This window comes from Prunus mume, linkage group LG6 (genome assembly GCF_029339155.1).
Source record: "Prunus mume cultivar Tortuosa linkage group LG6, ASM2933915v1, whole genome shotgun sequence".
NCBI lineage: Eukaryota > Viridiplantae > Streptophyta > Magnoliopsida > Rosales > Rosaceae > Prunus > Prunus mume.
Genome location: NC_142703.1, coordinates 12,166,836 through 12,182,172, shown reverse-complemented (window position 1 = coordinate 12,182,172; position 15,337 = coordinate 12,166,836). Strand labels below are relative to the sequence as shown.

General features: G+C 46.7%; 1 protein-coding gene across 1 annotated transcript; it reads right to left on the bottom strand.

Moving 5' to 3' along the window:
- Positions 1–10,841: 10,841 nt before the first annotated feature.
- Positions 10,842–13,596, bottom strand: LOC103334785 (cucurbitadienol 11-hydroxylase-like). Its single transcript, XM_089055060.1, has 8 exons — positions 13,352–13,596; positions 12,948–13,272; positions 12,698–12,847; positions 12,354–12,602; positions 12,176–12,265; positions 11,997–12,075; positions 11,809–11,915; positions 10,842–11,234 (listed from the first exon to the last, which is right to left on the bottom strand). The coding sequence occupies exons 1-8, from the start codon at positions 13,594–13,596 to the stop codon at positions 10,842–10,844; spliced, it is 1,638 nt and encodes a 545-aa protein (XP_088911186.1).
- Positions 13,597–15,337: the final 1,741 nt, after the last annotated feature.

Below are 15,337 nucleotides of genomic sequence, written 5' to 3'. Positions count from 1 at the left end.
TGACAAAGAGGCATGAACCTGGAATGGGTCCCTGAGAGACATTCTTCACTTTTCTTGGGCTTGCATAAAATCTCCATACATCCTTTTATTTTTTATTTTTTATGTTATGTTATGTTATGTTTTCTCATAACTTCACTATTAGTCACATGATCAATTATCATAATATCATAATAAGGAAGTTGAGGACGTAAAGTAAACCTAGGCTTAGTGCCAGTTTGGCATTGGGTGATAAGTGATTTTTTACAAATTTTGGGAAGCCTAGCCTGTTTTGTAAATTATGAGAAAATCACTTATTGTTAAAAATTGCTGTGAGAGAAAACTATAAGGAAAAACAACTAATGAGGTGTTTTCATTTTTTGATTATGTAGGAATCAATTTCGAAGAGGCGCTGAGTTTAATAATTATGCAGGAATTATTTCCTGATTATGCGGGAAATAGTACCAACAAAACTTTTAACAAAAAATTTACCACATGCCAAACTGCTTTATCTCACACTAATTTCTCCACACAAATCAGCGGTGATTATTTTCACAAAGACAAAGAATGCCAAACTGGCCCTTAGTAATAGTAGTCTACATGTTGCTGTTTTTTGAGAATCCTAAGGGCTCTTTAGTCTTTTGAAATTTGGCCAGTTGTCATTGTATGACTGGTTATGTTAAGAGATATGTCTATTGGGTAAAGGTTGAACAGGGTTTTAAATTTTAATACTTTTACGTAATATATGGGAAATTTCATGACGTATTATCATCGTTTACTGTAATAAACTTTGCAAACTCATGAAGCTCCCAATGTTTGAGGAATTATTTGAAACCCTAGAGTCAGATTCAAGTTTCAACAAGATATATGAGTCTAAATATTTGTTTTTGGCTTTTCCAATTAGACAATTTCATTGCTGCATATTCAAGAATAACATCTGAACAAGATGAAGAAAAAATAATCTCAGTTTTTCTTCTCTTTAAATTTGATGAGAATGCCATCCCTAAATCCTAACATGGGATTTCGAGCAATGCGTGCCCCTTTGATTGTTGTCCACCTATTAACAGAAATTGAAAACAATGGTTGTTAAGATCTGTCAAGAACTGCAGATACAATTTTTGTAACTTGAGATCCAAATGAGATAAAACAAGAGGGCAAACAAATGTATTAAGTTTCTGATGTGGAATTGTGTGTATTCTTCAACACTCCATCTCATGTGGAATCACTTTTTAGTAGGCCACACGTGCAACCAATTTCACATCGGTCACTTATATATATATATTATTTTATTTTAATTTGGGGTTTTATTTGATTTGGATTAAATCGGGCCAAATCAACCGGCTCGCTTTGATACTATGTTAAGATTTCAGAGAAACGAACACTTGGTCCACCACTAGCAAAATCGATATTGTCCTCAACTTAATCACCTGTTTAGCAAGTGTAGGGTTTTATACAAAAGACCTCAACTTTATTAGGAGTGGAGCCATTTATTATATGAGACTTTCTATTTTCAACTTTCTAATGTGAGGTTTTTTACCTTCACATTCTCACACGCTCCTGCACGTGTGATGAATTTTCAAGCCTATTAAGTGGACAACACATATTGAGTGACGTGGAGCATGTGTGACCGTTAGGCTTTCACATGTGGACTCACCTAACTCTGATATCATGAAGGAAGTTGAGGTTCCCCCTATTGCCAATTAGGTTCCCGCCATGGTATCGGAAAATTCACCCTTCATTTGAACTTCATCTCATCGATTTGTTTGTTGGTTGAGAAATTTTTCATCATTTGTAGAGCATTGGACTGAGAGATCTTCCATCTTTGTTAAAGAAGAGAGAAATCAAACCTAGGACCTCTTGAGTAAATACTCGTATTCAAACCAATGAATATGAACAAAATATATTGGTCCAATCCAAGGTATTTTTATTAAAAAAATTTACAGATTTTATGAGTTATATTAATACTTTCATATTGTGGATTCCTTAATATGCATTGGCAGTTTAAAAAGGTAAACTTAAAATTTGTTATTTATTATATCAAAAGAAACAAGGAGGCTGAATCCCCAAACAACCAGATAGAACAACTCATTTAGAACAACTCATGTAGTGAATATTTGATAAATGGGAGGCCTTTTTAGTGCACAACCCTCAATTATTCCAACTTAATTATATAGATTTTTCTGTTTTTGGGCTAATTCATAACTTAATTGCACGTTATTTTTAATTATAGGTACATCTAGACAAGTGCTCGATCATTTCCCATAAACAGAATTTGAAAGTACCTCAGTTTTTCTTCTCCGAGAGCTTAATGTGAATGCTTGCCCCAAATCCTAACACATGCTTTCGAGTAATGCATCCTGCTTTGATCGTTTTCCAGCTATGAACAAAAAAGTTAAAATCCAAAAGATGATTAAGCTCTGTCAAAAACCTTGTAGGCACACAGTATATTTGTAACTTGTGGTGAGAAAATGAGATAAAAAATAAGAGGGGAATGGTGAAATGTACGTACCTATATTTGGTGACCAAGACATGGAGAAAGGTGGCCAAGAACACCCTAGTATACTCTGCCCCTGCACATTGTCTCGATCCTCGACCAAACGACATGAAGTTCTTCGATATAACAAGGGAGTCAAGGTCCTAATTTCCATAAAATATTTACACATATGTGTGTATAAACAAAATTAGCTTATTTTTGGAAAAATGGCAATATTACTCTTGTTGATGCTCTTTTTCGGAGAGGGTCAACTTAGAGATAGGGGGTTGTCCTTAGCAAGAGAAGGGCCTGGGCCTTCGGTAGAGGGCTAGCCTGCAGAAGACAAAGATAGGAAAAGCAATCGTTAAGCTTCGGACACCGGTGTGGTGCCGGCCGAAGGCTCTCCGATGCCTGAGTCAGCTAGGGGTAGTGACTATTGCAAAGTAACAGTAATAGTGAGAGAGAGAAGGTACCCTTTTTCTTGGTTACTGTTCCTATTTATAGGGAAGTAAAAGTAGGAGGTTTGCACAAAGTTCCGATGTGGGACTTTGTGCAACTTGCTGTGATGATGACACGTGTCTCCTGTGTTTAAGGTTTGGCGGTTCGGAGCTTCGGCAGGTGGTTGTCCCTTCGGAAGAGCATCTCCCTTTGGCAGGGAGGAAGGCATGTCTACCTTGGTGTTTTAGTCACGCTTGGTTAATTATGGTGTAAACAGTAGTCCCCCAAGTTGTCAATCAAGAAGTGGCTTCTGATTTGGGAACTTGTGAAGAGTTTGTGTAATTCAACCAAGCGTGTCGGCGTGGAGGGTGCTGAAGGTAGTCCCCTAGTCCCCAAGTTTGGAAACTAGAAGACACCTTTTTTTTTTTGGGGCTTGGTCAAGGGGTGCGAAGGTGGCCTTCGAAGATAGCCTTCCAAAGGAAGGTATGACTTCACGGGTACCTTCCGGGAAGGTGTGGCGTCACCGCGAGGTCTCCTTCCAAGCTTGGAAGGAGCCTTCCGAAGGGAAGGTGTGACGTCATCATGCCTTCCGAAGGGAAGGTGTAACGTCATCGTGCCTTCCAAAGGGAAGGTGTGCGTCACCGCGAGGTCTCCTTCCAAGCTTCGGAAGGAGCCTTCCGAAGGAATGTGTGACGTCATCATGCCTTCGAAGGAAGGTGTGGACGTCATCGCGAGGTCTCCTTCCAAGCTTGGAAGGAGCCTTCCGAAGGGAAGGTGTGGCGTCATCATGCCTTCCGAAGGAAGGTGTGCGTCACCGCGAGGTCTCCTTCCAAGCTTCGGAAGGAGCCTTCCGAAGGGAAGGTGTGACGTCATCATGCCTTCCGAATGGAAGGTGTGACGTCATCGCGAGGTCTCCTTCCAAGCTTGAAGGAGCCTTCCGAAGGGAAGGTGTGACGTCATCATGCCTTCCGAAGGAAGGTGTGACGTCACCGCGAGGTCTCCTTCCAAGCTTCGGAAGGAGCCTTCCGAATGGAAGGTGTGACGTCATCGCGTGTCGCGAGGGTTCTTCCAAGCCGGAAAGGAGCCTTCCGAAGGAAGGTGTGGCGTCATCATGCCTTCCGAAGGAAAGGTGTGGCGTCATCGCGTGTCGCGAGGGTCCTTCCAAGCCGGAAGGAGCCTTCCGAAGGAAGGTGTGGCGTCATCGCGTGTCGCGAGGGTCCTTCCAAGCCGGAAGGAGCCTTCCGAAGGAAGGTGTGGCGTCATCATGCCTTCCCAAGGGAAGGTGTGGCAGTGGAATAGAAACGTCTAAGCATGGAAATCGAGGCGTCCTAACGGTATGATGAGTTATTGCTTGGAGCAAGAATCGAAAGGTCCTTCCTATGCCTTTAAAAGATTGTGGAGGGCTGAAGGATTGAGCACTTGAGTTTTTCGGAAGATTTTTGTAGACGAGAAGGGCGATTTCCGATAGGATCCAGGTAGGCGGAGCAATTTCCGGCGAGACGGGAAAAGGTGCCTTCGTGAGCTAGGCGATTTCCGGCAACCGTGGACGGTGGTGATAACAAGGTATGCCTTGTATTCCTTCTCCCTTTCTGGATTGAAATGCCCCTTTTGCTTGAGTTTTTCATGAATTTGGTATGAACGTAGATGAACTTTCATGAACATATTAAGAACATGACTAGGCTCCTGTTTTCAATCTTCGCATGCCCCTTAGTTTCCCTTTTTGTGTTTGTAGATGTCTGATAATTCTGAAAGGGAAAGTCAAAGCTCTCCAAGTCCCCATGCCTTCAGTGGGGAAGAGTTTGAGAGTGGTAGCCATGATGAAGACTTGGGTGCTGATGGGGAAATCTGGGTGAGCGTGTGGTGGAGGGGCTAATAGTGGAGGGAAATAGGGTTGGGGAGGAAGCAGTCAAGGAGTTACGGGAAGCTTATAGGGAGATGCAAAGGAACTATGTGACCCTAGAAGCTTGTGCAAGCTGGGTGTTGGGGATAACCCGGGCACCGAGGCTAGTGCAAGTGGGCGGTGGGCCATCGGGGTGTGAACGGTGGTAGTAGCATCCGCCGATGTGGGCGTTCAATAGGGGTTCCACTACCGAAGAAAAATATGATGAGCCTGTATGATCTAGAGTCACTTTGAAGGCAGATTATGCGATACCCGATTGTGTGGGGTTGAGGTTGCCCATACCTACCAAAGCGGCTAGATACCCCATGAGGGTTGTGTTATGTTGTTCTCAGCCATGTACAAACATGGATTGAGGTTACCATTGCATCCTTGGGTGCAAATGATGCTTTCCAGTGGGCTATGCCCCTGGGCGATATAATCCCAATTTCGGTGTATCTTGCAGGGTGTACATAACATGGTGGTTGGCGAAGCGAGGAAGCCCTCCTTTGGCGATTCATGCATCTGTACTCGGTGTCCGAACAGAGGCAACTTTGGCTGGGTGCGAGTCAACTGTCGAAAGGCGAAGGAGAGAGGATACTTTATAGGGCAACCACCATCGTCCCGAAGACGTGGCGAAATCGGTGGTTCCTTGCCTTTGGTGATCGGGAGTCTTGGCACAGGCGTATCAGCAAACATGTGCCTACCCACTTTCAATCTATAAGTCTTTGGTTATAACTCCTGTCTTTGTGTTGAATGTGTTGGTATGAATATGTATTGTCGTCCGAAGCTTGGGAAAGCTAACGCCTTTGTCCATGTGCAGGTTCCGTGAAGTGTAGGCCAGTGTCCAGGGAGGAAGAGGAAGAGATAGAGTGGTGAGGAGACAGGTGCCCGGAGGCGCGTGAGTGAAGAATATTGTGACACCAGCTCTTCTTCTACAATCGGGGTTGCTTCAAGGAAGTAAGTATTGGCCCACTCCCTCCCTTTTATATGTTTGTTTTTGTATATCTGCTCACCTTTGCTTCGGTTTTGTTTTTGCAGTGGTTGAGGTGCCGAAGAAGGTGGTGACCGTGGTTGAGTCGTCACCGAAGGTGGTGGTGGTCGGAGGAGAGGCAACGAAAGTTGCAAGAGAGAAGAGAGAAAGGCAGGGCCAATAGGGCCAAGAAGCGAGCAAAGGCGCCCATTACCGCCAAGGGGACAGCGGCTCGGGCTGCGGGAAGCGGAGGTTGGTATGTGGGCTGGCCAATCTCACGGTGCCACTGCTTGGTACCAAAGGAAAGGGAAAATGGTGTCTCTCCCATTGAGGTACGAAAGGTGGTGCGGTAAGCCCAAAGAACCTCTGGGAGTAGCTCGGCCAGCAACCCTTGGCTTTGTCAAGCTTGGTCTTCAAGGTCTTCTTGATAATTTTGTTCACGGCTTCGACCTGGCCATTGGAGTGAGGATGGGCTGGAGAAGCGAAGCAAAGTTTTATCTAGAGGTTGGAACAAAACTGCCTAAATTTTGGGTTTGTCAAATTGCCGACCGTTGTCCTTGACGATGGCGTTAGGATGCCGAGCGGCACACAATATTTTGCCAAGCGAACGCCTCAATGCGGCGGTGATGGTGGCTAGGGCCTCACCTCAGCCCACTTAGTGAAGTAGTCGACGGCTCATTGCGTACTTGACCTGGCCTTTGCCCTCGAGCATAGGTCCAATGAGGTCAAGTCCCCATGGCGAATGGCCAGGGTGACCATGGTGTTAAAGGTTCATTTGGGAGTTGCGGGATATTGGCAAGCTAGCGACACTTGTCGCGGGTGAAGGCTTGGGCATCGGTGTGAAGTGAGGGCAGAAGTATCCTTGCCTAATGGCCTTATGCGCAAGGGAGCGGGCGCTGAATGACTACCACAGATGCCTTCGTGAATTTCCGGAGGACATAGTGGCCTTCCTCGGGTCGAGCATCGAAGGTAGGGTAAGTGAATCCGCGCTTATCTGGCGCCATTAATGATCAGTATCGGACGGGGCGATAGCGAACACGCCGCGCCTCAGGTCGGCGAGTAGCGTCTGGTTACGCAAAAATTGGAGGATGGGGTCCATCCATGTTGGGCTGTGATCGATGGCGCAGATGAGTGGTGTCCGTGTGCTTGGCTGATCCAAGATTTCCATGTGGATATTGCGGCCAAGACCCTGTTCTATGGCTGAGGCTAGTCTAGCTAGGGCATCGGCATGGCTATTCTCCGAGCGTGGTACCTGGCTTATGAAATAAGCGTTGAAGGTTGTAAGCAAATGGCGGGTATGGTGGAGGTAGGCTGCCATGGACATGTCCTTGGCAGTAAAGTCCTGGTTGACTTGGTGGACAACGAGTGTGAGTCGCTGAAAATCTGAATTTGCCTAGCGCCCATCTCTTTGGCTAACCGGAGGCCAACTAAGAGTGCTTCGTATTCGGCCTCATTATTGAGGCGTGGAATTGGAAGCGAAGGCGTACTCAGGGCAGTCTTGTCGGGAGAGATGAGAACAAGGCCGACTCGCATCCTGGGCGTTGGAAGAGCCATCCACATACAAAGTCCATAAGGTGTGTCAAGTCTAGGTGCCGTTCTGGCGGCGTGGGCTGGCTCGGGGTAGGAGTGGGCTCCATCGTGATCGTGGGTAGCCACGGCATGGGTTCGGTGAACTCGGATATAAAGTCGACCACCTGGCCCTTCGTGGTGGCGGGGTTTGTAGTGGATATCGGTCGCCAAGCTCACGGCCCACTTGACTAGTCTCCCGAAGTCTCGGCCGCAACACTTGCCGAAGTGGTTGATTGGTTAAGATATGAATGGTATGAGCCCGAAATGCGGCTGGCGCCGAAACCACCAGGCGAATGCCAATTTCTCGATGTCCGGTGCGAACCTCGGCGTCTGTAGCGCTTGCGCGTAATGCATTGGGTGCTCGGCACCATTTTTGTTTGGATGAGCCTCGATCGGCCGAGACGGAGAGATAGATCATGAGGTGTCTCGGGCTCAGTGTTGACAATAAGGGGCTCGGCCCATATACGTCTTCACTCGTTGAAAGCTTTATCACACTCGGTCCGGTAATACTCCGCTTGCTACCCTTAAGTGCCTTGAAGAAGGGCGCAGCGATCGGTGGCCTTTGAGATGAATCTTGTCGTGCGACTCGCCCGGTAAGGCTCTGGATGTCCTTGATCGTCCTGGGTATTGTCATGTCTAGTATGGCCTTGATCTTCTCTGGATTGGCCTCAATACCCCTCTGGCTGATCATGAAGCCAAGGAATTTGCCTGAAGCCACCCCAAATGCGCACTTGGTGGGGTTGAGCCTCATCTTATACTGCTTCAGAATGGTGAACATGGCTGAGAGGTTGGGGATGTGCTGGTCAGTAGTGCGACTCTTGACGAGCATGTCATCAACATAAACCTCCATGGTGTGGCCAATTAGGGGAGCGAAGATGGCGTTTACAGACGCTGATATGTGGCCCCGGCATTCTTGAGGCCGAAGGGCATGACTTTGTAATAAAGGCCACGATCCGTGATGAAGGAGGTGTGTGCCTGGTCCTCGGGATGCATGAAAATCTGGTTGTACCCCGAGTAAGCATCCATGAAGCTGAGAAGGCGTGGCGGTGTGGCATCAACCAATTGGTCGATGCGGGGTAGAGGAAGCTATCCTTGGGCAGGCCCGATTGAGGTTGGTGTAGTCTACACACATGCGCCACCCTTTGTGCCCTTTCGAACCATCACCACATTGGCCAGCCAGGTGGGATAGTCCACCTCCTTAATAAATCCAATCTTTGTTTAGCTTGTCCACCTCTGCCCGCATGGCTTCATATCGCTCTGGGTCATAAGCACGGCCTTACGCGAAGCGAGTCGAACGGCGGGATTAATGCTTAGCGGTGGGATATGATCTCGGGTGATATGCGGCATGTCATTGTATGACCGGCGAAGACCTCGAATTAAGGCGAAGGAAGGCGACAAGATCGGCGAAGCTCACAGGAGAGAGGTGCCGATCCAAACTCGCCGGTCGGGATGTTTTCATCAAGAGTAACCAGCTCAAGGTCTTCTATAGGTTCACCTGTGGGGTGACAGACTCCTCCTTAGGGTCCTTTGGGCGCTCGGTGCCGGAGTCTGGTTACCGCGAGGCCTCATACGATGTTGGCGGTTGGTGGACTGACCGCCGGCGTAGCATTGCGGCGCCAAGTGGTCCCGCGCACCGTGCTGTGCCATGAGGCATAGGAAACTTGAGCGAAGCATATGGGTGGAGATGAAGACCTTCATTTGGGCCATGGCGGGGCGGCGAGGATGACATTGTAGGTGTGGGGCGTCAATAATAAGGAAGGGAGTGGTGATTGTCCTTCGTTGGGTGCCGATCCAATAGAGATTGGGAGATGAATACTTCCAATGGGTTGGACCACCTCACTAGAGAAGCTCACTAGGGTGTGATGCTTGTCGGCGGTGAGATGGGACACGGAGCTTGTTGAAGGCCTCGGCAAACATCACGCCGAGGCGCGGTGTCCACGGATCGCCCACATCAAAGTTAGAAATGTTGCGAATAATGATTGGGTCATCGTGGGGAGGATAACACGCGCTCTTCCTCCTCACGAAGGTAATGGGAGCCCTGATTTATGGGTCTTCGCAGCGTCCCCTCGGCGCTAAAGACACAGTGCGCATAGGTGGAGTGGACATAATGTTTGATGGAGTTGTTGGAGGTTCCAGCCAGGGTGGGACCACTACTGATATTTATCCAATTTCCCATCGCGAATAAGTCCTTCGATGATGTTGCGCAAAGCAACACAAGATTCGGTGTCGTGTCCACCGAACTGATGGAAGCGACAGAAGACACCCGTGTTGGGCATGGGCTTGCTGCCCGGTCTCCGGGGGGGAGGCTTGGGTATGATAGGTGCCTCGTGCACCAAGACATTTTCGTAGGTGGTGTTTAGGGTGGTGAAACCTCGAATCTAGGCTTGGGTGAGAAGGGGAGTGGAGCCCGATCGCCTGTAATGGGTCGACCATTTGGGTGGTGGTGGTTGTTATGTCTGCCCCGTTTGTTATTGTTGAAGGTATCTTGGTAGTTATCCTTCCGCTTGGGGTCTTTGGGTACCACAGGTACTTAGGCGGGAGTAGAATGTTGAGGCGGGGTGAGGTGGAGTCTTGAAGCGGGCGGGGATCGTGAAAGAATGATGTGCCGGGTGGCGGGCCACGCTGGAGTTGAAATACTCGGCTTTGGCATGCTTCTTGCTGCTTCATTAATTCAGCATACGTGTTCCAAGGGTTCTGTGGACAAGGTACCGAAAGTTAGACTCTCGGAGGCCACTCTTGAAAGCACCAAAGGCGGCACGATCATCGGTCTCTGGGCAGCGGGAGTACTCGTGGTGAACTGGCTGCATACTCCGAAAGGGCTCATCCTCACCATGCCTAAGCATGTACAGGTCGTCCGCGAGTAGAGGCGTCGACCGGATCATGAAATGGTCCAGAAAGCTGCCTGCATCAAAGCGTATTGATGGTGCGGGGCTCGGCTGTAGAACCAATTCAGGCCGCACGGCGAGGGTAGATGGGAAGAGGAGGCACATGCCCTCGTGCATTAAGCCTTTGCATCCCATGGCGGTGGAAAGAATGTATGTGGGTGAGGATCCTCCGTGCGGTGTAGAAGGCGGCGCGGAGGGCTGGATTTCCTTTCTGGTGGAAGTGGGATGCGCTCGGTAAAGGGCCCAGTCGTGGCTTCGCCGAGGGTTGGTGGTTGCGCTGCTCATTCTCAGACGCGGACCTTCTCAAAGAGAAGTCTCATTGCGGGTCGGCATGAGGAGAGTCTCGATTCTTTGGATGTCCGGTGTGTGTGTGGCGGGAGCTAGATAAGGGTCAGTCCATCGAACTCCTCGGTGTGATAAGGCTCGTACTCTTCCGAGTAATCATACTCCCAATTATCCAAGTCCCCATACCCTCTCCTGTAGGCACATGGATTGGTTTTGGTGGGGGCCTAGGTGTGTCACCTTTGGGTCTTGGAGATTAATGGGGATAAGAAGGGGTCCGTCTGACGCAGGATACGGTCCCCGCAATCCTGTAGACCTTCGTTGGTTCATGAGGCGGTTCCTCGGCGGGAGATACGGAGAAGGCGCGACTTAGTCGTTTCCGGATGGAGGGTCCTTACCCTTTGCCGGGCCTAGGCTGGATTGGAGGGCCATGGTGGGAATGCTCTGGTTTGGTGTGCGCTCGGGTTCCCGGTAAGGCTGCGTTGGGAGCCACGGGCTTGGTTCGGTTCCCGATTTAAGCCGAGGATGCGATAGTCGTGTTCCACTCAACATTCCTGGAGTGAAGATGGTCACACCTCTCGGACATCTTGACGACATCGCGCGGAGGAGCTCCACCTCGGCCTGGAGGTTGACCTCCGACGGTCCCTTCGGGAGGTACCCTCCGAGGGTATTGCGCTGGGCATCGCGGCTATCCTCGATGAGGCATGGCTGAGTGTGGAGTGAAGAAGAGGCGACGGGCCGGATAGGTGAAGGAGCAGTGGGCTGGTAGAGAAAAATGGGTTTCAAATATTGGATTCCCACAGACGGCGCCAAACTGTTGATGCTCTTTTTCGGAGAGGGTCAACTTAGAGATAGGGGGTTGTCCTTAGCAAGAGAAGGGCCTGGGCCTTCGGTAGAGGGCTAGCCTGTAGAAGACAAAGATAGGAAAAGCAATCGTTAAGCTTCGGACACCGTTGTGGTGCCGGCCGAAGGCTCTCCGATGCCCTGAGTCAGCTAGGGTAGTGACTATTGCAAAGCAACAGAATAGTGAGAGAGAGAAGGTACCCTTTTTCTTGGTTACTGTTCCTATTTATAGGGAAGTAAAAGTAGGAGGTTTGCACAAAGTTCCGATGTGGGACTTTGTGCAACTTGCTGTGATGATGACACGTGTCTCCTGTGTTTAAGGTTTGGCGGTTCGGAGCTTCGGCAGGTGGTTGTCCCTTCGGAAGAGCATCTCCCTTTGGCAGGGAGGAAGGCATGTCTACCTTGGTGTTTTAGTCACGCTTGGTTAATTATGGTGTAAACAACTCTCAAGTTACAACACCAAACCCCTCTCTTCCTCCCCACGAAAACGCACCTTCCAACGCCATGGATTGAACTCGAGGGGATCCTTGAATGTGTTGGGACTTAGTTGAAGTGCAGAGGTGAGAGCCATAATCGTCGAACCTGCTGGAATTGTAAATCCTGCAAAGCATGTACTTCAGCATTTTAGTGAAAAAAACATTTGCAGTTAGAAACTAAAGGCCTAAGCTACCAAGGACGTACCCTTTACTGGGATATCTTTCAAAGCTCTGCGTAGCAATGCAGGTACAACATTTCCCAGTCTAAGAGTTTCATTGACAACCTATGTTTTCCAAAGACCAGCAAGTTAATGAGACTTTTCCCATAGTATTGTGTGAGTAGAAACAACATGTTGAGCTTGTGTACTTTGTAGAACTGATTACCTGACGAGTGAAAGTCATCGATTTATATTCGTCCCATGTGAGTGAGGAATTTGGATTTTCTCTGTTTTTGAGAAGTGCCTCATTCTCAGCCTTGACGATAAAAGATATTTGATTATTTGTGACTTATGTAGAAAATAAAAAAACATGTTAAATTGATGCCTAAACTTTGTGTACTTACAGTCAACTCTTTTAAAGCTGCAGGATGCTCTGCAAGTAAACTGAAAGCTAATGCCATTACTGATGAAACAGGCTCAAAGCCAGCAAACAAGATCCCAAATACGACATAAACAACAAATTCCTCGGACAAGAACTTCTCTTTGTCCATGTCGCTGCTGATTTGGTCAAGGAAATCTCCTCGATGTGTGTCCGGTGACATGCGTCTCTTCTTTAGTATATCCCTCGGCATTGTTGTTATCTTATCGCTTTCCTGATAAACAAAGCTTTAAATATCTTTATGGTATATGATTGAATAATTGAAACAAATTTTGCATGTTTTGATAAACAGACCATTTTGAATGCTACCTTTAAACCATTATGGTATACTGTCCCAGGAACATTCAAGGGAAATGACAAAAAACTGTCCATGATTCTAGAAAATTTATCACTGAGGTTATCAGATGATGTTTCAGCATCATAACCAATCATACGCTTGGCACCAAAATTTAAGAGCATCTGCCATGGCGAGAAAAGATAATTTTAGTATAAACAATAAGCGCAGTGGATCATAATAACTAATAGATACGTGATGAAGTAGTTGGGTTGAAATTTTTACAACTGAGCTAGCATGTTTAACTTCAACAGATGCCTGACTTGACCAGGAGGCTAGAGTTTTGACGACCGTTTTTTCTATTAGAGGGACCAACTTTTCCTTAAGCGTCTCAGCGCCGAAGTGATTCAATGTAATGCTCCTTATGTACTTGTGAACGATACTACTGGCTGTTACGTCGCCAGAAAACTTGAAGATCTTGGTAAAAGAGTCTAAGAGCCCTAGTTCAACTAGCTTGCCTTCTTGTTGAAATAGGTAACTATTGAATTCAGGATCGGCTGAGACTACAATTGGCCTACCAACCAAACTAGTCCGAAATATCAGGCCATATCTGTAAGGCAGAGAAGAATTTAAGCGAGAAATGAAACTAGAATTTGCTATGGTAAATTGAGTAGGCATAGTTTATTTACTTTTGAAGTCTCTTCTTAACGAAAGGATGAAGATCAAGGGAATAGCTCGGAGTCATTGCATTGAGAGTCTCTCCAACGAGAGGCCAGCCCATAGAGCCTGGAGGGAGAACCCCATTGCATTTTGGATTTCTCCATTGTTTAATCCAGTGAGTAATGTATGTCACTAGCAAAACTACTAAACTCAATCCAACAACAGCCCACATTTTCAGATCACAGAAAGAATTGTAGTCTTGTTGGTTGACCATGGTAATAATTTCTTGCATATTGGTCTAGTTCAGGTCGCTGTTAAACCGTTAACAAGATTAGGATTGAAAGCCTCCATCTTTCTCTGTTTGCGTGATGCTAGATTCATTGAGTTTAGTGACAGCACTTTAGGAGTTATCGAGTCTAGTTTGTGTAATGGCCCAGTTCATTTTGATTGCTATCCTGATTTTACTGTAAGTCTTAGTGATCCACACATATTAAGAACCCTAACTCTGAATATTAAGACCGAAGGTTATAATGTCCTCCCAGGAACCCAACCTTTAGCCTTAGTATACAGAATCTACTACAAAGTTACGGGTACGAATATGAACTTTCAAGCCCTAAATAAGAGCCCAAAAGACCAAACAGTTTTGATCCAGAGTCATACTGCAGATGCCCATATCCAAGTTCCCCAAACCATTAAGTGGTAAGAAGTTACTCTTCCAAAAGATTGGACCCTAGTTACAGAGAGTCAACCAGCTCCAATCCAACGTAGTCTAAATAATTTAGACTACATCCAGCAATATTTAGATGGCACAGTCAAAATCAGATTTGAAAATCAGCCCTTAAGAAAGTCCAATGTCCAGTTGCAACAGTTGCCAACCCCCGGTCAATCGCAAAGGCATACCCCTGCTCGACATTCGTTTACTGCCTCGTCTTCCACTCTAGAACGAGACCTAGAGTTAGAAAAGGCCATGATTGATTTCAAACTTGAGTCCCTGAGAAAATCCTCTCAGGTTAACCAACCTTGTTACGGCAAGGTACCAGTTCAAGACGATAAGTCAGACTCACCTGAGTCACCCACACAGTCCGATTTCCTAGTTGATAACCAACTTAGAACCCTTACTAGAAAATTTGAAATTGATTGGAAACGCCTTAATCAACACCTTAAGGCCCCAGACAATCAACATAGAAAAGATAGTTATCATCAAGCCTACCCTAATAGTGAAAGCCGCCAGAAAATCTTTAGTGAATGGAAAGATTACATGCGGACAGCCAAAGTTGAAATTTTTTACCTTGATTTTATTGAAAGCCGTTATATGTCTAGCGAGTTGAAAACTTTAACAAAAGAAAAGTGGAAAATGGTAGACAGAACGGTAATTGAGTCCAGCCACCCACCAGTTGACACCATAATCATCAGCCATAAGAATAGCCTCATACCTGCCAGTCCCTTTAAAGTCGTAGAAAGCAACGATGAGAATAGAAGACTGATTGAGCAAAATAACTACACAAACCAGAGTCTAGTTGTCATAGGAAAACAGTTGGACACAATTGAGACTAAAATTGATAAAATCACTAATTCCCCAGAAGCCAAGTCCAAACCAAAAGTTGTAAAACCCATAGTTCAGTTCCAAGATCTTAAGACAAGTCCCACTCTTAAGATCAAACCCACAATGAAAAAAATTGAAGAAATGTTGGAACAGTTGACCCTAAAAGCCGAAAAATCTGGTCTTAAAACACTAGATTCTTTCATCGCCACAAATCCCTCTGAGTCAGAGCCTGAGTCAACAAATTCGGAAACCAGTAATATTTCAAAAATAGAAAATGCCTTCAGGAACCTAGAAGTCCAAATTGAACCCAGAATCAAGAAAATAGGCCGACACATAAGCCCTACCAGCCTGACCAAGAATTGGTATCTCAGACAAACTCCTCCGGACATTCAATTTGAAGAGAGAAACTTCCAAACCCAGTTTTGTTTCTTCCGATAAATTATATGAATGGAATATTGATGGTCTGTCTGAA

What these genes read in the sequence shown, in the direction of transcription:
- LOC103334785 (XM_089055060.1), bottom strand. Translation starts at nt 13,596, where the DNA reads ATGGTCAACCAACAAGACTACAATTCTTTCTGTGATCTGAAAATGTGG. An exon ending in GTTAAGAAGAGACTTCAAAA is followed by an intron (nt 13,273 to 13,351) that starts GTAAATAAACTA and finishes TCTGCCTTACAG; the next exon opens with ATATGGCCTGATATTTCGGA. An exon ending in TATACCATAATGGTTTAAAG is followed by an intron (nt 12,603 to 12,697) that starts GTAGCATTCAAA and finishes TTTGTTTATCAG; the next exon opens with GAAAGCGATAAGATAACAAC.